Source organism: Sceloporus undulatus, chromosome 1 (assembly GCF_019175285.1).
Source record: "Sceloporus undulatus isolate JIND9_A2432 ecotype Alabama chromosome 1, SceUnd_v1.1, whole genome shotgun sequence".
Classification (NCBI taxonomy): Eukaryota; Metazoa; Chordata; class Lepidosauria; order Squamata; family Phrynosomatidae; genus Sceloporus; species Sceloporus undulatus.
This window is the reverse complement of record NC_056522.1, coordinates 85346670-85374487: the sequence shown is the minus strand read 5'-3', so window position 1 is coordinate 85374487 and position 27818 is coordinate 85346670. Positions and strand designations below refer to the sequence as shown.

The 27818-nt window shown below is 41.7% G+C and overlaps 1 protein-coding gene across 4 annotated transcripts in view; it reads left to right on the top strand.

Moving 5' to 3' along the window:
- MTHFD1L (methylenetetrahydrofolate dehydrogenase (NADP+ dependent) 1 like) overlaps positions 1–27818 on the top strand; it is a 199051-nt gene that overhangs the window by 11493 nt on the left and 159740 nt on the right. For 2 of the 4 annotated variants that reach the window (XM_042444915.1, XM_042445168.1), the window contains 3 exons: positions 9705–9829; positions 11222–11322; positions 12696–12835. In XM_042444915.1, the coding sequence (XP_042300849.1) occupies positions 9705–9829; positions 11222–11322; positions 12696–12835 (366 nt within the window). Of the gene's footprint in view, positions 1–54; positions 108–200; positions 255–9704; positions 9830–11221; positions 11323–12695; positions 12836–27818 lie in introns of those variants that run through there. The other 2 variants (XM_042445087.1, XM_042444996.1) reach the window with 2 other exon arrangements.

Below are 27818 nucleotides of genomic sequence, written 5' to 3'. Positions count from 1 at the left end.
TGAAGTTTTTGCTTACCCTGTGATTATGTTTTCCCTCTCTCCTTTCATGCCCCTCAAGGTGGCGATGATTATTTGGGGCAAGAAACAGTCATAACATTGCTGAAGAGGTGAGAATATAAAAACATGATTCAGTTCCTCCTTGATCCCCCCCCAGCTGAAGATGATGAGTTGTAACAATCATATATTTCTTTTTCTTGCAGATTGGTTTGAATATTGTTCATATTCGTCTTCCACATGACTGTACTGAAATGGAGGTAAACTTTTTATGACTTGAGTTTTTCACTTTTATTTGTTGTTGGACTGATGCATTCTTCATCTGTGTCATTTATTAACCACTGTGATCTAATCCAATGTGATGTTCTGTTGGCTTAAACATGCTCAATTCTTATTCAGCAGGGGTAGGCAACCTTTTTGAGCCGGGGGCCGGGTTGTTGTCCCTCAGGCGACTGGGGGGCCAAAGCCGGGGGTGGAGCTTCAACCCTCCAGGGTGGGGTACGTGCCAGGGGTGGAGCTTCCACCCTCTGGGGGGGCCGTGTGCCGGGGGTGGAGCTTCCACCCTCCAGGGGCGGGGCCGCATGCTGGGGTGGAGCTTCTACCCTCAGGGGCGGGGCCGCATGCTGGGGGTGGAGTTCCACCCTCCGGGGCCAGGCATCCCCATCTTTGCTGGCCCCTGACGGGGCCCAGCCCTGTCAGAGACTGGCAAAAAAGCTGGGAGGCCGCCAGCACTGGAGGGCCCTCTGGAGGGCACCAGCGACAGCACCGGGCCTCCCAGAGGTCCCCTGCCGCCCTGGAGCCCTCCTGGAGGGCCCCGAGACGGCACCGGGCCCCCCAGAGGCCCCCTGCGCCCCTCGGAGCCCTCCTGGAGGGGCCCAGAGACGGCAAAGGGCCCCCCAGAGGCCCCCTGCTGCCCTGGGAGCCCTCCTGGAGGGCCCCAGACGGCAAAGGGCCCCCCAGAGGCCCCCTGCCGCCCTGGGAGCCCTCCTGGAGGGCCCCAGACCCCGCAGCAGGCCCCCCAGAGGCCCCCTGCCGCCCTGGGAGCCCTCCTGGAGGGCCCCGGAGACGGCAAAGGGCCCCCCAGAGGCCCCCTGCCGCCCGGGAGCCCTCCTGGAGGGCCCCAGAGACGGCAAGGCCCCCCAGGGCCCCCTGCCGCCCTGGGAGCCCTCCTGGAGGCCCCAGAGATGGCAAGGGTCCCCCCAGGGGCCCCCTGCCGCCCTGGGAGCCCTCCTGGGGGCCCCGAGACAGCAGTGGGCCTCCTAGAGGCCCGCCGCCACAGCCGCCCATCGCGGCTTTTCGCTGCTCTGGCCGCCCCATTTTGGGCGGCAAAATGGCGCTCCATAGGCCGCTATGGGCGCCGCCATTTTGCCGCCCAAAATGGCGGCGCCCAGAGCGGGTGAAAAGCGTGACGGGCGGCCGCGGCGCGTGGGGGGGCGGCAACGCAGCCGGGGCTGGTCGCCAGGCCTCCGCAGGCCGCATCCGGCCCTCGGGCCGGAGGTTGCCGACCCCTGGTCTAAAGCTATGATCCAAAAACACATAGGCCTGCTCAGAAAATAAGTGTGTAGAATTCAGCAAGGTTTGCTTTAATTTGTGATTTGGATTACAAGTTTGGAGGCAAACTGGCCAATATAATTCAAGCTCCCAGCCTCCGGGGAGACATGGCAAACCCTCTCTGAACAAATCTTGCCAATAAAAACCCTATATTCACTTTAGGGTCATCAAGAGTCAGAAACACTTGAAGGCACACAACACAAACAACACCCTGAGCAAGACCAGCAGGAGCTGTACTGGATCTAAACCCTTCCCAATTAGGAATGTGATCATATATTTAGCAGGGACGTAGCCAGGATTTTAGGAAGGGGGGGTCCACACTAAGTGCCACCATTATAATGGGGTTGGGTGTGGCAGGGCAGCCGCACACATCATTCATTTTTATATGGAGGGGGGTCCAGCTATGTCCCTGAACAATGTAATGCTTATGTCAAAGTTATTATTATACAGCGCGCCCGCGCCATACTCGGGCGCACCATACGCAGCCTTGAGCATATGTGCTCAAGCCGTGGGGCACGCGTGGGGCGGAGGGGCGGCGCGTCCATCATTGAATGGGTGTGCAACCTGTTGCGCCCCGCGCGCTCCTGCACCGCCGCGCCTGACCCCATTGTTTCCAATGGGGCTCGAGCATAGGCGGAATCGCCTTACGTGGCGGATCCGGAATGGATCCCGCCACATAAGGCAGGACGGACGTATATAAAACGAAAACTAACTTAGCCTCTCATTGACCAGTTGACAAACCAGAATTTATTACACATAGATTTACAATTTCTTGTAATTGTGAGTACAGTAATAAAGACTTCAAAGATTAAAATATAATTCTTCCACTACAATAATTTTATTCTATATGCCAATTTGATAACTTCACTTCTTTCCTATAATGAAGTTGTGATACATTTAATCTCTTATAGTTTGCGTGTCAGAACTTATTTTCTTTCTGATCAAAAACACATCCATCTTCAACACTCAATATAAAAACTGTTAAACTTTTTAATATCACATCACTCAGAAAAACATACGATGTGGTTATGCAACAAACATGGCAGGTCGCAATAATGCACTGGATTCATTAAAAACATAAACCAGACAGTCAACAGGCCAAGGGATGAGAGGGGAAAGATGTTGTCCTCTCGTGGAATTCCTGGCTGTAGTGTGTGTGTTTGTACCATACAAGTTCCCAGAATTCCCTAGCACTGAGCCAGGGCAGTCTGAAGGAGTATCAAATTAGATTATTGCTGCAGGTTGGCTTAATAAAGTTACTGAAAAAGTAGGGTTTTGGAATTTGTCATGTAAGATCCACAGGTAAAATTTGTTGTAGTGGTCTGAGTGTTGGACTATGACTCTGAAGTCTGGAGACCAGGGTTTGATTTCCAGCTCAGCCATGAAACCCAGTATGTGACCTTGGGGGTAAGTCACACTCTCTCAGCTTCAGAGGAGGCAATGGCACAGCTCTTCTGAACAAATCTTGCCAAGAAAACCCCAGGATAGGTCCATTTTAGGGTTGCCATAAGTTGGAGGCTTGAGCACACAACAACACAACAACAAAAACAAGCCAGTCACAATGCACTGTAATGGAACTATATTCTGTTTAACTTTAGCGTGGCAACACTGTGAGCTTCTCACTGTAGTAATAATGCAGTTTGACACCACTTTTAACTTCCAGGGCTACTAAAAAAAAACCCAAACCCCTGGATTTGTAGTTTTGTGAGGCACCAGTACTCTTTTAGAAAGGAAAAAAATGCTTGTAAAAATACAAATCCCGGATTCCACAGAATTGAGCAACAACACTTAAGTGGTGTCAAAGGGTATTATATCAACAGTGTAGATTCCCCCTGCTATAGAATTCTGGGCTTTGCAGTTTGGTGAAGGGCATTTGGAAAGCTCAGCCAGAGATAGAGAGATGGGGGGAGGTCACTGAACTACAACACCCATAATCCCACAGCCGTTGCCATGGCAATCACTCTATAAACAGTTCTAGTATGATAAACTACTCAGTTGCAGTGAGTGGCTATTGCTGAAGGAAAGGGTGGCCTTTGCCAAGCGCCGCCTTTTCATTGGTGCTTTCTTTCCTCACACTGACTGGTGCTCTGTCCAATCACAACAGGGCGCAATGAACTCAGGCAGGGTAGGCATTTCAAAGAAACGGACTGCCGTCATCTCTTCACAGATCCAAACAGAGCCCCTGCCAGAGCCATCCTCTTTTAAAGTGCCCCCTTGATTCACACACCCTCCCACTCTTCCTCCCTCCCTCCCTCTCTCTCTCTCAGCCTCCCTGCTCCCAGCGATTTTCCCTCTAGTCCTGCTCCTGCTTTGATGGAGGGGACGGAGGAGTTTAAAGTGCCTTGATTCACACACCCTCCCACTCTTCCTCCCTCCCTGGAAGAGACTTTTATTTTGGCAAAAGCACAAGGGGAGGAGGAGGAGTGGAAGCCAAACTCCTTGGAAACGAAAGGGAAAGAGCTTGCTTTGTCTTTCCCCTTTCCCTCTCGGAGCTCCGTGGTTTTAATGGAGGGAGGAGGGGGGGAGGAAGGAGCTTGAACGCCCCCAGGGCTGATCTGATAGGGGGGTTCCGACCCCCCAAACCCCCCCCCCCCCCGGCTACGTCCTTGTATTTAGGAATGTTGGCCCCTGGACTTACTTTTTGCCAAAATAGTTGCTGTGCCCCTGAACTGCAGAAGGTTTGCATCTGATATAACGTGTCATCTCCATCCCTCTGCCCTTTCTTCACTCCCATCTTTGGCTCTTCTGCCAGCTGGTCTCAACTAGCAGAGCAGTTGTATTGCTTGATCGACCAACAAAAGGGGGTTATACCAGCAAAAGGCCAATTCAGCCAGCAGAAGAGGTTTTTCCTATTCTTCATCCTTTACAGAGGTTTCTGTTTTAGGATTGTGATCCTGCTTGTGGATAAATGCACTTAAGATTGCAACTACACTGTCCATTCTGAGCTGTTTATTCAGGTCCCATTCTCACTGGCACTTTTTACCTGGAAGGAACTGGGCAGATTCGGGTGGAGGGGGGGCTCTCGAATCTCTCCGTAAGCTAGTGCCCACTACAAATCAGGGGCATTTTAACCTGAATGCCCTCTTGGGGAAATCGGGTTTAACATGAAGGTGCCTGCTGTCAATCAAGCAATGGTCATAGGTGACATTTGCAGCACTCATTGGGGCATTGGCAGTGTGCTTCCCCCCCTCCTTTTTTTTAAAGGACCAGGCACCACTTGTCAAATTTAAAAACCTCCTCTGTGTGTGTGTGTGTGTGTGTTGTGGGCATTTGGGTCAGTGCAGGTTATGATCTGCCCTTGGCCCCATTTTCAACCCCAAAATGCAAGCTGATGCCACCTCTGCATCCTGTATCCCCCTCCTTACCACCCCAAATGCCTCATACACATGCAATAATAATAATAATAATAATAATAATAATAATAATAATAATAAAAAATTTATCACCTTGGAATGCCAGAAAAGGATGCAATGCCATGCATTCTTTAGGCTACCCCTGAATTCATTAGCGACAGTAGCAAAAGCATGTATCAATTTGCCAATTTGCCAAATTGAAACATTGTAACATTTGAATTGTAGCATTCATTCGCAAAGGAAAAAAAAGGTTTTTTGCAAAGTACTCTTTGCAGCATTTCCCCTTTGCTGGAAGCGAGGAAATGAAAGGGAAATTGAACAAGCAGCTAGCCACGTTCTATCTGTCTATATATCTACCTCAAGCAAAAAAATGCACATTTTTTGTCAAAAATAATTTTAAAAAATAAAAAAGGGGGTGCCTGATGCGAGCTCCGTTCATGCCCTGCCTCTGACCTGACCTGAACTGACCCTTTTCCTCCTGCTTACATTCTCTTCAGAGGAGGTTTGCCATTGCCTTCCACTGAGGCTAAGAGAGAGTGACCTGACAGTTCCAACTAAAGTAGACCCATGGAATCATTTGGAAATAAAAGGGAAATGCAGCGCAGGCATTCTGATAGTAACAACCGCATATAACACAAATAATAATAATAATAATAATAATAGTAATAATAAATGCTTCCAGGAACAAGAAGAAATGAAAGCAGCACAAGCAAGCACACACACATTCTATGTCACCCAAAAAATCATGCGCATAGATGTCAAAAATAAAAAAATATTTCCTCGGCCTGATTTCCCTACATCCCTCCTCCAGCTTGGCTCCGCAGCCCAATTTCCCTTGGCAATCCTCCTCCTCCTCCTCCTTCTTCCTTCTGACCCTTCCTGAATCAAAAACCACTGTCACTCCGATTGCCTTTTTTTTGCCTCTTGTCACCCTTGAGCCTCCTCTCACCCTGATTACCCTTTTTTGCCTCCTCTCATAACCCTTTTTTTCAATCACGAGGCTCCGTCCTCCTCCTCCTCCTACTTCACCAATGAGGGGAGGGAATGCTCTGCCCTTTGCCCACCCTCTGACCTAAATCCCTCCCCTGAACTTGACCCGATCATGATCGGGGGCAAGTTCATATTTCGCGGAACCCGGGTTTTTAAAAAAAAAGACGGATTTTGCCCTGAATCTGGATGACCCATGCTAGAGGGCATTTGCTTGTGCATGCCTCGAAATGGATTGTGACAGAATTGGGCCCAATATGAACTTCACGTGCAAGGATCGATTTCTGATCCGGGGTAAAAGGTAGTCTGAATGGGCCCTCAGATGTAAGTCTCCCTGAATAACTATGTGCACATTACATCTTTAGTCCCACTGAAGCAGCTGAACATGTAACTAAAGTAACTGGGACTGTGGACTGTAATGAATATCATTTAACTTTGTAAAAATAACCAGGGAATTCAAATTTAAAAATAATAGTCATGTGATTTCATGTCAACTCCACAGCATATTATATGTTGCAGTTTCCTACATCATCTCATGAAACTGGAGGCACATTCTGTTTTGCGCTGTATGCTTGTGGTGATCCTTGGGGCAATTAGCCCTGTGCGTGGCTATTACTCCCAGGGAGTCCCTTTAACACTTCCCTTCTAGGCCCTCCTAGGTCTCCATTCTCACTCCCTGCTGAGCAGAATGAAACCCCTTGAGGTCCTATCTCGCTGCCACCACTCAGTGAATTTTCCAAACAACCTACGTTTCCCCCAGGCACACAATGAGACTTGCTAGGGATCTCTAGATTCCTTCCTTGCTAGCTTACAGCAACCAGTAAACCGAGCTTAAGACGCATGTATAGGAGCAGAGAGAGACAGCAGATACTTTTAAAGAAAGATATTTATTTTAAAGAAATAGATTAGGATAAGAGGACATCACTCATGCAAAGCCTTCTTTCCTTGCAGGTATAGAAGCATAGTTACAAAGAGTTCATTTCAGGCAAGCTACTGGATAAACATAATAAAAGCCTAGACGCACTAACATCTTTCCTAACTACTCAAACAGTGATGGGATTTGCAGTCTTTGTTGAGTTCTTGGATGCAGAGAGCTGGCTCCTTGCCAACTCCATCTGCATTCCTGATCCTGTTCCTCACAGACCCAGAGAACAAAGAAACATCTGGTTCCCCCAAGAGGAGGGAGGGAGAGACAAAGAACCACATGGCCGCAAAGGGCCTTTTAAAGATTTCCCATAGAATGTTCTTGAATCTTGCGGTCCTGCTCTCTGATTGGTCAGTTAGACCTTACATCAGCTATGATGTCACAGCTCATTAGCATGTGATGTCAGCTCTCATTAGCATGTACCTCCTCCTAGATTAACCCTTTGTAGTTCAGGAAAAGTCCCCAAATGACTGGAGGGCCCAGTCATTACAATGCTGTTTGGTGAGATGCTTTGCCTGTTAAAAATCTGCATTTCAGTAGAGTGTTCTACATTGCACTGCAGGGACATTACCAGCATATTATTAATAAGAATGGCTTTATTGTGCAGCTAAATTGCTGTCATAAATTATTACACATAGATAGGAATATAAAATATCAAAAAGGAATATAAATAGAGCCAGATAAAAAAGATGTTAATCTGAGATTTTCTCATTAGTATTTATTTATTTAGTTACTTGGATATTTTAATGATACTAACACAGTACTCTCTCTTTAACACTATACAGTGATTCCACTTTAATTGCCCTGGCTGCATCCCATGCAATCCTTGGGTTTGTAGTTTCTTGAGGCCCAATAGTTCTCTGAATGAGATTTTTAAATGCCTTTCCCTCAGGAATATTCTAAAAATAGTCCTAAATGCAATCCCATAGCCATTTAGTAAACTCCATCTGCATTGCTGACATACTCCCATTAGACACCACTTTAATTGTCATGGCTCAATGCTATGGAATTCTGGGAACTGCATTTTTATGAGATATTTAGCCTTCTCTGTCAGAGAGCTCTGGTCCACAACAAATTACAGTTTCCAGAATTCCATCGAATTGAGCCACGGCAGTTAACGTGGTGTCAAATTGGACTATTTCAGCGTAGCAGAGGCAGCATCAGTGAAACTTATTTCTGAAGAAACATGTATAGGATTGTACTGAACATAAGAACAGTTACTGTATTTTCTAGCGTATAAGACTACTTTTTAACCCAGGAGTATCATCTCAGAAGTTGGGGGTCGTCTTATACACCAGGTGTCATCTTAATGGGCAGGTGCTGAAACTTCTGAGCCATACTGGAGAATCTGTGGTCGCTGCATATGGTGGGGGAAGCTCAAAAACGGCCGTGGCCGCATCCCCACCATATGCGACAATAGTATGAAAGCAGCTACCGCTCTGATTGTCTTGGAAACAAGGAGGGCTGGGCAGGCAGGGAGAGCTGACCAATCCAAGCAGGCTTTGTATACAACAAGGTATACAAGGTATACTTCCTGCTAAGTACCTGCATGTCATAAGCATTTGAGTTAAAATTACCATATTACCATATTGAAATCAAATCTGATTTTTTTTAAAAAAAATTATTTGGTGTGCGTTGGAAGAGGGGAAGTCTTATACGGTGAGTATATCCCAAACTCTGTATTTTAACTGGAAAAGTTGGGGGTCGTCTTATATGCCCAGTCGTCTTATACGCCGGAAAATACAGTATATTGGATCAGATCAAAGGCCTATCTGATCCAGCATTTTGCTCGCACAGCGGCCACTCAGTTGTCCAGGGAAAGCTTGCCTGCAGTACATGAGTGCAACTGGACTCAAATTGGATTATTTATGCAGTGTGTTTTGGACCTGAGTTAAGTTTTTTTTAGGGGGAGGGGCAAAGATGCTGATGCTTTTCCCCAATTTTATGGGGGTCCTGTGCCCCAAACCACAAAGATGTGGAAGGCTGCCTGTATGCCTTTGTTTCAGTTTACAATAGAAAAGTAGAATTAGTTTTCTTAATGGCTACACTTGTGTCTAAGACTAGGAAATGTTTCTACAACTCCCACAATGGCACAGCCAGTTGGGAAAAACATGCCTGTGGTTCATGGAGCAAGGAGGGATGGGGTGACTAATATCACAGAGCTGGGATGATGACCCCCACCATCTATTCTGATTATGGGCCGTCCCAGCTTGGCTCCCATCAGACATAATAATTCTCTTTCCTGGAGCTGCCTCCAGGTGGCACTCTCTTCCCACCCCAATGGGCTTCCTATCAGTCAGCAAATTTGTTCCTGAACATATGAATTCAAATGCAGAAAAATTCCATGTAAACAATGAAAACCAATAATTGTTATAAATAACTTTCCTCTGTTATGATTGTGAAACCATGTTTGGGACCACTGCTTGCATTCTTCCGTGCCACAATTATGTGTTTGTTTAGCTTTATCTCCTTTTTACTCAACACATAACATTTTCTTGATAATACTTTTGAAGTGTGGTCACTGCCATGTCCTTCCCTTAGACTCTCTGCATAAATATCCCTAAACAGACTGTACAAGTCTGAACATGCCTATAGATGTATCTATACAGGTTATATGATAATAACGGTTTACTCCTGCTGTATTGTTCACCATGTGCAGATAAAAGAAGAACAAGTCTTGTCCCATGACAAGCAAACTTCTCATATGTTCTACCTCTAATCTTTCATTTTTTTATTGTGCTCAAAGGGCAGGAAAATGTCTATCTAATTAACAATTTGTAAGCTGCTCTGATAGCCTTTTGGCTGAAAAGTGGGGTATAAATAATAATAATTATTATTATTATTATTAAATACTGAAGGCTGTTTTAAAATGCTGACTTTGAATCATTTTCTAGGTCATAGAAGAAATCATAAAGCTGAATGAGAACCCCAAAATCCATGGCCTTCTCCTTCACCTTGCCAACAAGTCATACACAAGCAATATAATGAATGCCATAAAGCCAGAGAAAGATGTAAATGGGTAAGTTTCAAATAGTACAAAACTAATTGTAGAGGTTTCAATTAAATACAGTAAATAAATACAAATGCATCAGAAGAAGTAGGTACTGCAAAAATGCTTTTGTTATGTCAGGCATATCAGGCATAAGTAACCTGTTCAAACCCCTTTTTTCCAAGTTTGCTTCCTAGATTCCAGTCCTTTCTTATATAGGTTGAGTCTCCCTTATCTGAAACCAAAGGATCAGAGATGCTTTGACTTTTGAATTGATTGATTGATTGGATTTTGGAATACCCATATTTGCATATACGTACATAATGAGATATCTTGGAGATAGGACCCAAGTCTAAATACAAAATTTATTTACATTTCATGTACACCTTATCTATATAGCCTGAAGATAATTTTATACAATATTTTAAATAATTTTTGTGCATAAAACAAAGTTTGTTTACACTGAACTACAGTATCAGAAAGTGAAAGTGTCACTATCTCAGCCACCCATAAAAATGTTTTGGTTTTTGGAATTCTTTGAAATATAAGGGTGACTAGACCTGTGGTTGTGAATTTCCAATTCTGTTGATAACTTTGTATAATATATCTGCACAAAAGATGACAGAATCAACTATACAGGAAATATTATTCCTTCTCCGGAAATACTTTGCCAATATAGAAACCAATTTTTAACATTCTGTAAGTGATACCTGGCTCTTTCAGAGATGCCATTATGGTTCCAACAACAGTGAAAGAGGGTAGTATGAAGCTTATGTATCATGTTCCAAAATAGAATGGAAACAATTTAGTGCCACATTAAAGATTAATAAATTTTATTTGGCATAAATGTTTGTTAGTCTTTGAGGTTCCACTAGACTTGCTGTTTTTGTTGCAACACAGTAGCATGGCTCACCCTTTGTTGTTGTTGCGTGCCTTCAGGTCATTCAACCCTAAAATGAATCTATCATAAGGTTTTCTAGACTTAGGCTGAGAGTGTGTCACTTGCCCAAGGTCACCCAGTGAGTTTCTGCAAATGAGCAGAGATCTGTACCCTGGTCTTCAGAATAATAGTCTAGTGCTCAAATCACTGTGCCACCTCCCAGAAAAAAGTAAAGCATAAACATTCTGATGCATTTATCAACATAGGCCAGGGCTCTTGAAGTTATTGGACTGCAACTTCCATCAATCCTAATCAGCATAGTCAGCGGTGAAATGTCTAGATGCTATGCATTCTTCATTCCTGGTATGAACAGTAAGGATAGATTCAACATCACAAAGAAAGGACTTAAAGTGAATTGGTGAGTTATGGTGCTACATCAAGATTAGATTTTTAAAACCTGAATATTAGACTTTTATATTCTTAGACTAATTTCCTGATATCTCTTTTTTTTATCTCTTACTCATTTTTTTTTTAAATTCCAGAGTAACAGATTTTAACTTGGCAAGGTTAGTCCATGGAGAGATGCAACATTGTGTGGTTCCCCCCACTGCCAGTGCTGTGATCAAGATTCTGGAAAAACAAGGTACAACACAGTTGCTTATTATTTACTGTCTCATCCACAGTTTTTTTATCCATGGATTCAAGCATCCACGGCTTGAAAATATTCAAAACAAGTATAAAGTCCAAATAGCAAACCTTGGTTTTCCATTTAATTTAAGGGACACTATTTTGCTTTGCCATTATATTTAATAGGACTTGAGCATCCACAGATTTTATTATCCATGGGGGATCCTGGAACCAAACCCCAGCAGATAACAAGGTCCCACTGTACTAAGCTGCTTCCATTGCCTGAATCAGCTAATGATCTCTCTTCTACAACTACTCCTCTGTAAAGCTATACTTGGAAATATATGATAAGGAAGTCTTTCTAAACCTACCTTTGGCTCTTACAGTAGTGAATTTTATGAATCAAAAGTACTATGTTTCTTTTGAAATCCAAAATGTTCAGTTGAAGGCTTTCATGGTTGGCATCCAGGTAAGGAAGAAGCAATTATAGCCAATGGGAAAACCTATAGTAATAGTTCCAAGAGCATTTAAAAAAAATATCCCAGTCCTCTTCGTCTGATAGCCTGTGCTATCTGCTTTGTTATATAAATGATATAAGCTTTGTTATACAGATTGTCATTACGGAGGAGTGGAGACCTCAGTAGGTACTTAGACTTGGTTACATTAGTGTGGTGCAGGACTGAGGAAAGATCATTTGAGATCCTGAATGCCCTTTGCTTGCAAATGGCAAAGGACAATATTATATTTTCACAGTCAAGAATTATGGGATTTTAAAGATAAGCTTGAATTCCAGAACAATCTTATGTTTTTTTTTTTTTTCTGAATTAAAATATGTCTTAAGATGGAATCCTATACACACTAATTTGGGTTTAAATCCCACTAGTTCAGAGGGATTTACTCCTGAGAAAGAATATGTAGGATTCCACTGTTAAGGCAAGGTATCTAATGAAAGTACTCTCAGATGTATTTGAGTCTGTGGATCTAATTATAACTGGATAAATTAGCAACATATGTCAGTAAAAATATGTATCTGATTTAATTTAGCAAGATGTCATTAATGCCTCTGCTACTCAAGCCAAGATTGCCTTTCCTTATATAAATAGACAAAAACTTGCCTCTGTCTGTTAAACTGTCAGAGTTGATCAAATGTCTCCTTGTCTTACTACATGGTGGTCTTGCTCATTTGAAATATCTATGGAATATAATGCTGGCCTATTTTGATTTTTTAAAAATTGTAATTTTTTTCATATGAGAAATAGATGTATGGTGAAATAGGTAGGGAAACTAAAGTTTTCATGCTAACGTCTGTGATTTTTGCTGTTCATTGTATTTAGTGCAGTCTGTTAGTAATATAGCTAATTAGAGGAATTGCTGTCTTCTGCCATCTAGCATGTACCACTCTAGATGGAAAAAAGGTGTTACTTTTGGGAGTTGAAGGACCGTTGGAAATCTCCTTGCAATGCCTTCTTCGAAGAAAAGGAGTCACAACTATCAGCTGCCCCTGGGAAATGAGGCAACTTCAGACTCTGGTGAATAATATACTGTATTAATTATTAAATGCTTCACCCAATCCTTTTGTGTTTGCTGCTTAACAAGATCCTGAATTAGTTCATTTTTAGTATTTTTCAAGAACATATGTTCACTCAGTGAATTCAAGTCATTGTTTGTTTATTTTTTCTGTTCTTCTTTTAGCTGTTTCTCCTTTCTACACAATTGGATCATTAACAAGTTTCAAGTTCATTTGCCACTTCTCATGCTGCCCTTTTCACCTCCCTTCTCCTTCCCTTACAATATAGGGCTAAAGCTGGGGATAGGAACATGTGTGTGCACATAAACCCCATCCTCAGCATCACAAGTACCTGGATGTAACGTGTGTGTGCATATGGCTTCAAGTCACCTGTCACCTTGACCCTATGAATTCCATAGGGTTTTCATAAGCAAAGAATACTCAAAGGTGGTTTTGCTAGTTTTTTCTTCTGAAATATAGCCTAGAGTACCTGGTATTTGTTGGTGGTCTCCAAAGTTGACCCTGCTTAGTTTCCAAGATCAGACAGGATCTGGTATCTTTAGGGTATTTAGGCTATCAGAGATAACCTAGACCTTCATGAATGCTTGAACATGGATAATAGGACATTTGATCATGGGCTCTCCAGTGATGTAGCTATGATGAGCATTGCTTCCTCATGTAAGAATTCTGTGAGATTTTACTTCTGTCCCCTAATTTCTAATATGTTACAGTAACTAGCAACCTCAGGAAACATCCAGGGGGAGCCATGTTGGCCATATAGCAAATCTAATAACATCAAAACACACCTGACAGTGATACCTTTATTGGGCCAGGTATCACTGTTTTGTGGATTTTTGATGTTATTGGATTTACAACCTCAATTGAGCATTTAAAAATAGAGTTCAGGCATCTAAAGAAAAGAGGCAGGCAAAGTTAATACTGTATTGGAAAGCAAACAGGAAATGTAAGAGGTGTAAGTATGAACTGTTTTTGATGTCTCACTCTGCTGTGCTAGAAATTTGGGGACTCAAGGAAATTCATTGGGGAGTAAAAACTTATTTCATGGGCAGTGACCCCGTTTTGTCCACCCACCCCCTTTGTTATACCTTTGCAAATTTTTGGAGGATAGGGTTTCAATATCCCAGCTCAGTTGCTCCAGTTTATTCAGAATGGGAGGAGAAAGGCAAGAACAGGTTGGCAGATTTGCTCTTCATCTCATGCTTTGTAGACAGTGAATAGCAAATGATGCAGGAAAGAATCTCACAGGAAGCTTTTGGACAGAAGCACTTCTTTTCTCTAACCCAGGGCTCTTTCACACTTCACAATTATGATTCCATTTTAATTGGAATGATTCTCACCTATGGAATTCTTGAGTTTACAATTTTATGAGACACTGAAGGCTGGCTGCGAATTTTAAGTGCCTCTCACTGAACTGGTTATTGTGAAAGGTCATAGGAAACTTTAAATTAGGGGTAGTCAGACTGAGCTCCTTTCATTGGGTAAATCCAACCCAAAGAAAAATTAGCAAGAGGGCCAAAGTACATATCAGTGCCAAGGAAGCCAAAGCAGGCATTAGTAGATCCTGCTGGAGCTTGGATTCTAGCAGTTGGATTCCTTGTGCTGATAATCTCTGAAACAGACCAAAGGGGAAAGAAAATTCTATAGTTTTGCTGGATTACTGAGAATCCTGTACTGTTTGTGGTGTAGCTGTTTGAACATTGGACTACTACTTTGGTGAGCAGGATTCGAATCCCCACTTAGCCATGGAAACCCACTGGGCTACTTTGGGCAAGTTACATTCTCTCAGCCTCACAGGGAGGCAAAGGCAACCCCCCCCCCGAACAAATCTTGCCAAGAAAATCCCAGGGTAGACGTAAGTTGGAAGCAACTTGAAGTCACGTAACAACAGCAACAACTGTATATATGTTAAAGTTAATTTACCCCCTGTGTTTCATAGAGATTCCCACAAGGGGGCAACCTAACCAAAATGATACAGGGGGAAGTCAATCTTTTGCCTTCTGTAATTCATGGCTCAAAAAGCCAAGTATGTTTTCCCCAGCCTGAACAGATGGGATGCTAAGACATTTCTCCTTTGGCAAAACACTGTTTTTACAGCTGCTGATGTTACTGTAACATTTTGTGAGCTTTCAGTGATGGACAGAAGTTCGAAAAAAATCTAACTGTCATCCTGGTGGCAAAAACAGCCTCTGTGAAGTTTAAATTTTTGAGTTCACCTTACCTTATTTTCAGTTACACTGTTACAATCTACAGAGATTTTATTTTTCAATGTTATTTTTTCTTTCTTTCTTTTTTGGTGGAACTACATCTAAACAGAGAGCAGTGTGTGTATAACACAGAGGAGTGGTGAATAAGTACTGACTCTCAGAGTGTCTTTGGACTGCAGCTCTCATCACTTTTATCTGGCCTAGCCAGTAGTGAAGCACCTTTCACTATTGGCTAGACCAGATAAAAGTGATGCGAGCTGCAGTCCAAAGACACACTGAGATGGGAGTTGTGGTCTAACAGTATTTAGAGAGATCCAAATTGTTCACCCCAGATGTAGAGAAACTTTCACTAATTCAGACAAAACATTCAGGGAATAAATTAAGAAAACACCTATTCTTCTTTACTATATTTGTTTTTATTATAATGATAATTAAATGAAGATTTTTTTTCTATTAGTACGATGACATAATCACAACATTCTGAAAAGCCCTATAGCTGAATTCTCCTAACAGATCCCTAGTAGAAAGTCAGAATTCAAAAACAGATATTGGAGGGTGTGTGACCTGACAGTTAACTGTGTGCCTTATCATCTATAAGGTATCTGTCTTAGGAATCTGGGTAGTATCCTCCCAAACTCAAATGTGGATAAAATTAGTTTCATATGCTGAAGTCTGATTGCTAAGAAATAATATACCTTGTTTTTTAAACAGAGTTCATTGCCAAGTAGATAATATACCCCAAATTCTTAAACACAGATTGTTTACATTCTGGAACAGTGCCACCCTCTTACAGTATAGTGTAGTATCACTCCTAAAACAGACCTGTTTGAAGCACAAGACATTTGAAATATCAAAACACCAAGTAAAGTATAACAACTTTTTTTATATATAGAAAACGAAAATTAGAATAGCTCCTGTCCGTATTACAGTAGTGCTAGCATAGTAACAGATTTTTCTGAAAGTCTGGTGTTAGTAGCTGCATCACATGTTAGCCCAGCATTATGAGAAATGCAAGAAAATTAGATTTCCAGAGTCTTTTTTAACCTGCCTCAGTGCTCCTTAGAAGAAAGACAAGGAGAAATGGGCTGTGTTAGTTCCCACTACATGCCCAGCACTCCCAGTCTATTAAATGTGGTTCTGGAATACACTGTGAGATCACACTCCTATTTTAGGACCAAGGTTTGAAACCAGCTTGACTTTAGTTTTGGTTAACATGGTCACATCTAGTGCCACGTTTGTTCTGGAAAGTTGAAGGGGCTGGGGGTGAGGGATTGTGTGATCTTGTTGGTGTGAAAGGGGCTGGGGGTGAGGGATTGTGTGATCTTGTTGGTGTGAGCTATCAGAAATGTATCTGTTGGCCTCTGTACAGAACAGAAATAAAATTTCCTGAGAAAATGCATCTTGGGAAAGCTTGTTTGACATTAGAATCCCAAAATTGTTGGATTGTACAGTGTGCCCATGTCATACGCAGGCGTGTCATATTCTGGAAGCCGTGCCGGAAAAAAGCCTCACGCGCCCCAGAAGAAGTAATGGGGTGCACAGCCATTGCGGGCATGAGTCCCATTACTCCCAATGGGGCACGAGCTTACATGTTTTTTCTTTTACATGGGGGGTGGGGGTGGGTGGGGGGTGGAATGGATCCCCCATGTAAGAAAAGGACTCACTGTAATGGGATCCTTGACCCAAACACAAAAGCAGTGTTTCAAGGATTAGTAGAACTTAGATCAGGAAAAATTTCTACGGAAAAAACTTATACACGTTAGCTTCTCTGATCAAATTCATTAGCCCTCTGCCTACATTAAAGGAAAACAAATAAAGAAATTATATGCAGATCTCCCATACACTGTCTAGTTTGGCTGGTTTTCATTTGAAGCCATCTCTCTTTTTTTATCTGGTTCTCTTTCATTTCCTTTGTTTTCGGTGGTGCAGACATCAAGTTGTATTTCTGTAACTTAGAGGTCAACTTGATTCCAGTTATGACCATTTGTCTTGGCATAGCTGAATTAAGCCCTGCATAGTTTTTAAACTGCTGAGGAATATGCCAATATTTCTAGAACTCTTACATAATTAGAGATGGTTAAATACAAACAGAAATTGTTCATTTCATGCCAGCGCATCATAGATGTGGTTATGGGTCAAGAAAGGCTAAATTGAATAGTGAAGGTTTTAGATAAAGAGTGCATGTCTGTTATCTCTTTCATAAAATTAATGTGAAAAAACATGCAGACACTGCTCGGTTTGGGGAACATTTGGTTTCCAGACACCCCAATGATAGAACTCGAAGGACTATTTCAGTGTGTACTTCCTGTATCAAAAAACAACAATATAATTGACTGATATTGCATGGTAAACAGAGATGAGAATGGATTAAATTCCTGATGTAAACTGATTTTCTAATAACATTAGATAAATCCTTTTGGTGGGAAAAATACTTTTGTATATGCGCTTATGAAAACCACATGTAAGATACCTAACACATATTTTTAGGTTTCCCTGAATGTCAGTTAACTTTTTGTAAAAAAACAAACAAAACAGATTATATTCACTTTAAATACTGAATATAAAAGGATATATAAGAAAGAGCAGGAAGCTGTTGGGACTCAACAGCTCAACAGTAAAAATCATGCTTTGCATGCAGAAGTTTCCAGTTGATTTTTTTTTCTTAAGTGCATTTCACTTTTAGGCCAGGGTCCAGTGGGTTTTTACGCTCTGTCCCCCCCCCCCCCACGCAAACCCAAACATTCATCAATGGATCTCAAAGGGGCTGATTTCTCCCCCTCATACAATCCCAGCATGCCCACAATGAGAAGGTTACCTTTTCTGTCGTCCCCTACCCTGATCCAGACCTAGACTTCCTTACCACTCACTTATGATGTGTTTCTCAATCCTTTGAACAGAGATTATGTAGACACTCACAAGGAAAGGGACTTTGCTTTCTCCCTCCAATCCTCATTATCTTTTTTTAGTTGTTAAATTCCTGGGTAGAACATTTGAACAATTTGTGTTCCTTTTCCACTTAGCTGTTAAATATATGGGATGAACTTTTGACTCTCTTGTGAGCTTTTGACACACCTGGAATGAAAACAGCCTCTAAAACAAAAACAAAACAAAAAAGCAACTACAGTATTTTATATTCCCCAAAGCTGTAAAAAAAAAACCCTGGATGAAATTTTCCTTCATTCACAACCAATCTATAGTGCAGTTTATAATCTTGGTTTACTGCCCATATACCAGTTTTTGACCATTCTGTAATCTGGTGTTGCAAACATACTGACAATTATTCATACAATTCCCATACTTCATTCAGTAACTTTCTGCTTTGTTGAGGGTCTGAGGATAGCCAGTTCAGCATCAGTTTGTTTTTCCATTCTTTGCAATATGATGCTAATTCATCAATGTTTGGCTATAAAAGGACAGCATTAATACAGAGAGCCTCATAGGCAGTAGCATACTGAGGATCTGCTGGTAAATATCATACATTGCCCAACATAGTTTAAGAGTTCATCAGGTAAAACTCTGCTACAGCTTGCCCTAGCCAGCCATGTCTCCAATCTCTTCTGTTCTCCACCACCAGTGGAATGGCTTTGTGTGTGTAGCGGGCTCTCATCGTGCGATGGTTAATTGGGAGGATGGCCTTGGTTATTGCATTATGTGGAAGAGAATATCAACCTCTGCATTTACCCCAAAAAGACATACATGGGTGGAAGATGGACTTATGCTTTCCTATACTATGAACAGGATGCCAAGCCTTTTCTGTTTGTTATATTTATGTTCCACTCTTCCTCAAGCTCACAGTGATATGCATGGCTCTCTCACCTTCTTCCTGCACTTTATCTTCACAAAAATTTTATAAAGTACACTAGACAGAGAATAGCAGCTAGCTCAAGGTCACATGGATGTGTTCCATTTCATGTGAACATTTGGAGGAACGGTTCTTATTTACAATGGGATGTTTGGATGTTGTGGAATAGCCTTGATTCTACACCCACAAACATTCCTGTGGCTCTGGGGCATTTTTGTAGCCCACAACACACTGGGCTTGGGATCAGAAAATACCTTAAATTAAGATACTCAGTACAAGTTTTTAAAAAATCTGCCTGGATGAGAGTTGACAATTATAGAATCATAGAATTGTAGAGTTGGAAGAGACCACAAGGGCCATCCAATCCAATCCCCTGCAGGAACTCTCCATCAAAGCATCCCTGACAGAAGGCCATCCAGCCTCTGTTTAAAGACCTCCAGGGAAGGAGACTCCACCACACTCAGAGGGAGTGTGTTCCACTGTCGAACAGCCCTTACTGTCAGGAAGTTCCTCCTAATGTTGAGGTGGAATCTCTTTTCCTGTAGCTTGCATCTATTTTCCAGGTCCTGTTCTCTGGAGCAGCAGAAAACAAGCTTGCTCCCTCCTCAATAAGACATCCTTTCAAATACTTAAACAGGGCTATCATATCACCTCTTAACTTTCTCTTCTCCAGGCTAAACATCCCCAGCTCTCTAAGTCATTCCTCATAGGACATGGTTTCCACACCCTTCACCATTTTAGTCGCCCTCCTTTGGACACGCTCCAGTTTCTCAACATCCTTTTTGAATTGTGGTACCCAGAACTAGACACAATATTCCAGGTGGGGTCTGACCAAAGCAGAATACAGTGGCACTATTACTTCTCTTGATCTAGACACTATACTTTTATTGATACAGCCTAAAATTGCATTGGCTTTTTTAGGTGTCGCATCACACTGTTGACTCATGTTCAACTTGTGGTCTACTTGGACTCCTAGATCCCTTTCACATGTAGTTTCATTCAGCCAGTTGTCCCCCATCCTATATCTGTGCATTTCATTTTTCCGCCCTAAGTGCAGTACCTTACATTTCTCCATGTTGAATTTCATTTTGTTAGCTTTGGCCCAGCTTTCTAGTCTTTTCAGGTTGTTTTGAATCTTGATCCTGTCCTCTGGGGCATTAGTGATTCCTCCTAATTTGGTGTCATCTGCAAATTTGATAAGTATGCCCCCAATTCTGCCATCCAAGTAACTGAAAAAGACGTTGAATCGCACTGGGCCCAGGACAGAGCCCTGTAGGACCCCACTGGTCACTTCTTTCCAGGATGAAAAGGAGCCATTGTTGAGCACCCTTTGGAGTTGGCCAGTCAACCAATTACAGATCCATGTAACAATTACCTTGTCTAGCCCACATTTTACAAGCTTGTTTGCAAGAATGTCATGGGAAACCTTGTCAAAGGCCTTACTGAAATCAAGATATACTATATCCACAGCATTCCCTTCATCTACCAAGCTGGTAATTTTATCAAAGAAAGAGATTAGATTTGTCTGGCATTACTTGTTTCTCTGAAACCCATGTGGACTCTTTGTGATTATGGAATTGCCTTCTAAATGTTCACAGGCTCTCTGCTCTAGAATATTTCCTGGTATTGATGTCAGACTAACTGGACGAAAATTGTTGGGATTCTCATTTTTCCCTTTTTGAAGATGGGGACAACGTTTCCCTCCTCCAGTCTGCTGGGACTTCTCCTGTTCTCCAGGAGTTTTCAAAGATTATTGCCAGTGGCTCCGATATTACATTTGCCAGTTCTTTTAATACTTTTGGATGTAGTTCATCTGGTCCTGGAGACTTATATTCATTTAGATTACCAAGGTATTCCTGTACTATCTCTTTACTTATTCTGTGTTGAAATTCCCCTAGTCTGTCCTCTGCTCCATTATCCTCAGGTTGAGCAACCTTTTCCATTTCTGAGAAGACTGAGGCAAAGAAGGTGTTGAGTAATTCTGCCTTTTCTTTGTCTTCTGTTCGCATTTTGTCATCTTCTCCATGCATTGGCCCTATCATTTCCTTTTTCTTCCTTTTGCTGCAGACATATAAAAAAAAGCCCTTTTTATTGTTCTTAACTTCTCTAGCTAGCAAGCCCGAGTTCATTCTGTGCTTTAGCTTTTCTGACTTTACTTCTACACATGCTAGCTATTTGTTTGAATTCCTCTTTGGTGATTTCCCCATTTTTCCACTTCTTATACATGTTCCATTTAAAAGTTAGCTCATTTGAAAGTTCCTTAGTAATCTATCCTGGTTTCTTGAGACATCTCCCATTTTTCTTCCTCACTGGAACTGTTTTAAATTGTGCCTTCAGTATCTCCTTTTTGAGAAATTCCCATCCATCCTGAACTCCTTTCTCTTTTAATATTCCTCTAAATCAGCTCTCCTAAAAACTAGAATGTGTGTCTGACTATGCCTGGCTTCTACTTTCCACTGCATAACAAACTCCAGGAGAACATGGTCACTTCCACCTAATGATCCCACCACTTGCACTCCATTAACCAAGTCATCCTTTTTGTTTAGGATCATATCTAAAATAGCTGACCCCATTGTTGCCTCTTCCATCTTTTGGACAATGAAATTGTCCTTGAGGCAAGTGAGGAATTTGCTAGACCTTGAGGATTTGGCTGAGTTTGAATTCCAGCAAATATCAGGATAGTTGAAGTCACCCATCACTACTACATCTCTTGTTTCTGAGTGTGTGGTCATCTGTTCTAGAAAGACGTCATCAAATTCCTCCACCTGACTTGAGGGTCTGTAGTAGACTCCCACAATAACATCCTTGTAGTTTCCTTCCCCTTTAATTTTTATCCAGATGCTCTCCACCTGGCTGCCAGTATTGATGTCCTGAAGCTCTTCACTGGTGTAAATATCTCTGACATATAGTGCTATTCCTCCTTCTTTCCTGTTTGGCTTATTTCTCTTAAAATGGTTATACCCCTCAATTTCTACATTCCACTTATGACACTCATCCCACCAGGTTTCAGTGATGCCTATTATATCATATTTGCTTTGTTGTACTCAGAGTTCGAGTTCATCTTGCTTATTTTCCCATGCTCTGTGCATTAGTGCAAACCATGGGTCCTCTTTACTTGCTGCCTGTGCAAGTTTTTTTGCCTTTCACTGTTGGGTCCTTGCACTATTTGTTTTGTTTCCTCTATGTCAGTTTGACTATTTTCTCCAACCCTTTCGCCTTCCATAATATTGTCTCCCTCCCCCATGGAACTCAGTTTAAAGCCCTCCTGATCAACTTCTTGAGACTGTTGATAACGTTTCTTCCAACTGGTGTGAGATGCAACCCATCCCTTGCCAGAAGTCCCTCTTCATGGAAGCGCAGACCATAATCAAGGAATCCAAATTGTTCTTGGCTGCACCATCTGTGAAGCCAGTTGTTTACATCTGCTATTTTCCTCTCCCTTCCTGGACCAAGCCCTTCAACTGGCAGAAGAGACAAGATGACAGCTTGTGCATCCATTTCTTTCAGCTTCCTACCTAGAGCCTCGTAATTCCTTATGATGTTCTGAAGGCTGTGTCTTGCAGTATCATTGGTTCCTGGGTCAACTTATATATGGGTCAAAACATTAATACTACTTAGACAGGTTCTGAAACAAGCAAACCTGATGCCCCACTCTTGGTGCCCCAATGCACATTTTTCTGTATGTGTGAAAGAGGTTCCCAGTTGGATTTGCAAGGTTTCTCTTCCCTGGAAGAAATACCTCATTAACACCACTTCCTTCCCTCCCCAGTCTGATTTCCAAGGCTTCTCTTCCCATGGAAGAAACACCTTATTTAACATCATTTTCTTCTTTTCCCAGTCTGATCTGCAAGGCTTCACTTCCCATGGAAGCAACTCATTTAACTCCACTTCCTTCCCTTCCTAATCCAATTTGCAAGCCTTCTTTTCCCATCAAAGAAACACCCCTTGTAACTCCACTTGCTTCCCTTCTCAATCCGATGTTAAAACCAGAACCTGGGAATTGGTGTTAGGTGGTCAGGAGAGGTCTAGAGAAGGGGAAGGTGGGATGGAAGTGGTATTTTCTCCTTTCCCTTTTGTTATAACCTTCCACAGGTCATATCAAAATCCATGATTTTGACCCTGAAACTTTCCCTCGAATAATACATGAAGGCGACTTCTACACGAGTATATACAAGTATATACAGTAACTGTATAGTAATATTTTCCCTAGTCTTCAAGTAAGTGCTTTTTTCTTCTGACTAGAAAACAAAGAAAACAAATTAGTTTGTTTTTGTTTTTTGCAAAGGTAAAATCAAGTATTAATTGAAGAAGAAAATAAAATTACATCCAGGAAAATTTAACTTGGGGTGCATCTCTGTAGAAATAATGCATTTTGACAGCAATTTAAGTGCTGTAGCTCCATCCTATGGAATCCTGGGATTTGTAGTTTTATAAGGTCTTTAGTCTTCTTTGCCAAAGAGTGCCTTTTGCTTGCAAAACTACAAATCCCAGGATTCTGTAGGAGGGTGCCATGTCAGTTGAAGTGGTGCCAAACAACATTATTTCTACTGCTTAGATGCAAACTCAGAATGTGGGACTTTGGTATTTACACGTTTCTCCTTCTACTGTTTTTGAATCCTATCATTTTCTAACATTTTCAACTTCCTATATATACATTTAATTAAAATATTCTCAGCCTTTGCAAAAACATGCCCTTATGGTACCCATTAATAACTTAACTTTAAACACTGAGGCTTTTTAATTTGATCATGGGCTTTTATAATGTCATTTTAAGAAATTGATTCCAACTGTCAGGGAAAGTAATATTTATGCAGCTTTCTCAGTAAGCAGAGTTTTCAGTTATGTGAAATATACAGTTACACTGTGTCATTATCATTACATATTTGGCTTACAGTGCCAGTATTATTATTATTCTAGTGCTTAGTCTTTTATCTTGGGACTGGGTGGTTCTTTTAAGCCTATTTCAATATAAATCTCATGGGAGTTAGCTTTGAGTGCTGCAATGAGCTAAAGTTTCAACATATTTATTGGCATTAATCTTCCCCAGATTGATGGAAGAAAATGACAGTGAAAATGGCCCACATGTTTAACAGCAGGCCTGTTCATAAGATATTGCTTAAGAGACGGTTGAATGTGACGCGTTTTCATTCTTTGCAGTGTCATTTCATTAATGGATTTTAAAACATTTTACAATGTGTAGCTCGTTATCCTTTGGATGCATGTTAACACTTCTCTGTATCTTCTATGCCATTTGGTTGCAATTATATATAACATCTGTTTTGAATCAGGTTCACTAACTGTTTGGACATCATATGGTATATTTGCCAAGAGATGAACTTGATTATTTAATGGGTCTTTTCACCTCTAACTAGTTTTACATTTCATAAATAAGGCTGCAACTATGCTACAGAATTAATACAGTTTGACACTGCTTTAACAGCCATGGCTCAGTACTGTGGAATTCTGGGATTTGTAGTTTTCTGACCAATTTAGCCTTCTCTGTCAGAGTGCTCTGGTGCCACAACAAAATACAAGTCCCAGGATTTTATAGAATGGAGTCATGACAGTTAAAGCAGTGTCAAATGCATTAATTCTGTAGTGTGGCAGCAGCCCAAGTGTACCAGACATCCATTTCAAATAATGGAATCAAATGTGTCTACTTTGAAGTGAGTCCTGTTGCATTCATAGGCATTTACTCCCAGTTAAATGTGTATGGCATTTAATTGTACACCTTTCTTCTTTTCATTTATGCAACAATGGCAACAGTGGTATAAACACTTTTGGAAAGGGCAGGGGAATAATGCCTGTGGAAGTGGATGGGAACTGCCCAAGAGAATTCCCCATCAAATTATTAGATGTGTATAGGAGCATCTAATAAGATGCTGAAAAATATTACTTATCAGAGCTTATACTAGGAACCCTCCTCCTGATATGAGTGCTTGTATAAGTTTCAGAAGCACATGCTTTCAGACAAGCTCTGCCTGCCAAATGAAAGCTAATATGCTAGCCATGTTAGAGGAATGATGAATACAAAACAGGTAATATATAACACAAACTGCTGCAACAGAATTTTAAAATGGGTCATTTCATTATTCTGACATGGCAGACTGACATAATATGTAAATCTTTTTGAACACTGCAGTGATCAATTTCCCCAGTAGTTTGTGGGGGTTTTGGGCTATGTGGCCATGTTCTAGAAGAGTTTATTCCTGGTGATTCACCAGCATCTGTGGTTGGCATTCTCTGAAGATGCCAGCCACAGATGTTAACAAAATGTCAGGAATAAACTCTTCTAGAACATGGCCACATAGCCTGAAAAACCCACAAAAAACCCCACAAAACTATGGATGCCGGCCATGAAAGCCTTCGACTTCACAGTTTCCCCAATATTACACTGTATTCATTGCCCCTTCTAGGGATGTGCATGCTAATGTTAAAGAAACTTAAATGTTTTACAGCTCTATTTTATCAGCCCAGGAAGATAGATGATCCTGTATCTGGAGTCTCAAAACAAATCATTATGAAATCTTGAAACAATGAGTATCATTGGTAAGATGAATGTGTTTGGGTTTTAGGGCTGTTTAAAAAGTAAAATGTGATGCCTTTCTCATGCTCTTCCATGCATCCACAGCCTTGAATGTGTCAGAATGATGTCCTTTTGTTTAACAAAGTAAACTTTACATAGGTCCAATCAGGGAAACCGATTCAAAGATTAGGTTTCTGGTTTCCATGCTAAGTAAAATTATTGTTTTCTTTTCTTATACCCCACCTTTCTCCCAGTGTAGGGACTAGATGGGCCAAGGAAGGGTGTGGTAATGATCACCTGTCCAATTAGTGTGATAAAGAACTGGGGAATTCTTTAGCACATTCTGAATACTTCAAAGTGATTAAAGCTTACTGATTAACCATGAACAGACTTTATAGCATGCAAAGGGAGAGATATAAGTTTGGCTGTCTAGCTAACAAAAGAAGAATGTGCATAAGATGAAGGACTGATGTGGAAGTCCTGTGCTTCTTATAAATATAATATGCAAAATGAGTAGTGACTGGTCAAGCTGGCTAGGATCATTAAACAGTCTTTCCTGGTTCAAAAACTGTATCTCTTTTACCCATCTAATAATGTTTTAGTAAAGGAGATGCCAGCAGGTATAGGTTCATGCTCACTTGCGAAATTTCCCCTTTCTGTACAACTATTTAAAGCACAGAAACCAAATAATCTTTTGCATGAAGCTGCCTCATCAACCTGTAGTAGTGATGGGTGACTTCAACTATCCTGATATTTGCTGGAATTCAAACTCAGCCAAATCCTCAAGGTCTAGCAAATTCCTCACTTGTCTTGAAGACAATTTCATTGTCCAAAAGGTGGAAGAGTCAACAAGGGGGTCAGCTATTTTAGATCTGATCCTAACCAACAAGGATGACTTAATTAATGGGGTGCAAGTGGTGGGATCATTAGGTGGAAGTGGCCATGTTCTCTTGGAGTTTGTTATGCAGGGGAAAGTAGAAGCCAGGCATAGTCAGACACACATTCTAGACTTTAGGAGAGCGGATTTCAGTAAACATAGAAATACTGGGGGTGATCCCATGGTCAGGAATACTAAAAGAGAAAGGAGTTCAGGATGGATGGGAATTTCTCAAAAGGGAAATACTGAAGGCACAATTTAAAACAGTTCCAGTGAGGAAGAAAAATGGGAGATGTCTCGAGAAACCAGGATGGATGACTAAAGAACTTTCAAATGAGCTAACTTTTAAATGGAACATGTAAAAGAAATGGAAAAATTGGGAAATCACCAAAAGGGAATTCAAAGAAATAGCTAGCATGTGTGGAGATTAAGTCAGAAAAGCTAAAGCGCAGAATGAACTCAGACTTGCTAGAGAGGTTAAAAAGAATAAAAAAGGCTTTTTTGGATATGTCCGCAGCAAAAGGAAGAAAAAGGAAATGGTAGGGCCAATGCGTGGAGAAGATGACAAAATGCTAACAGAAGACAAAGAAAAGGCAGAATTACTCAATACCTTCTTTGCTTCTGTGTTCTCAGAAAAGGAAAAAGGTGCTCAGCCTGAGGATAATGGAGCAGAGGACAGACTAGGGGAATTTCAACACAGAATAAATAAAGAGATAGTACAGGAATGCCTTGTTAATCTAAATGAATACAAGTCTCCAAGACCAGATGAACTACATCCAAGAGTATTAAAAGAAATGCAAATGTAATATCGGAGCCATTGGCAATAATCTTTGAGAACTCCTGGAGAACAGGAGAAGTCCCAGCAGCGGAAACGTTGTCCCCATCTTACTTGCCCAAGGTCACCACTCGAACTGCCATATGATTCTAGCCATCAAATGTGTAATTGGAATAGATTAAAAGGGAGATATTTAAAAATAAAAATCTTTAGAAGAATATGAAGTCGAAGGCTTTCACAGCCGGCATCCATGGTTTTCTGTATATTTTCCAGACTATGTGGTCACATTCTGGAAGAATTTATTCCTGATGTTTCAACTGCATCTGTGGCAGGCATCTTCAGAGGGTGGGTGAGGTTGTCAATTTTGTCACAGTCTTGGGTGTTCATCTTTTGACTCATGCTGAGGTGGAGGGATAGCAGCTCCGTGTTTGTGTAAGCCAGTTCTTTGTGTGTGATGTGTATTCTCTCCTGTAATAGTGCATGTTCCATTCAGTTGTGGATATGATTGGCCTATGGCCTAGGGGGAGGGGCCAGGTGAGAGCGGCCCCTCATAAGCCGGCTCGCCGGCCTCCCCGAAGAGGACGCCGCCCGCCTGCTCGCTTCCATCTGGGCTGCGGCTCAAAGGACTCTCCTTTACCCCTATACTGTACCATCGGGGAGGAGCGCCAAGGACAATTTTCCTGGCGCCGCTGTTGCGGTCTTTTTGGAGGGAGGGAATTTGAGAGGGGGGTGTAGGTTTTATTGTCAGGGGATTGTTTTTCTGCTTTGCATTATACTGCTTTTTCTGCTTTGTATTATAC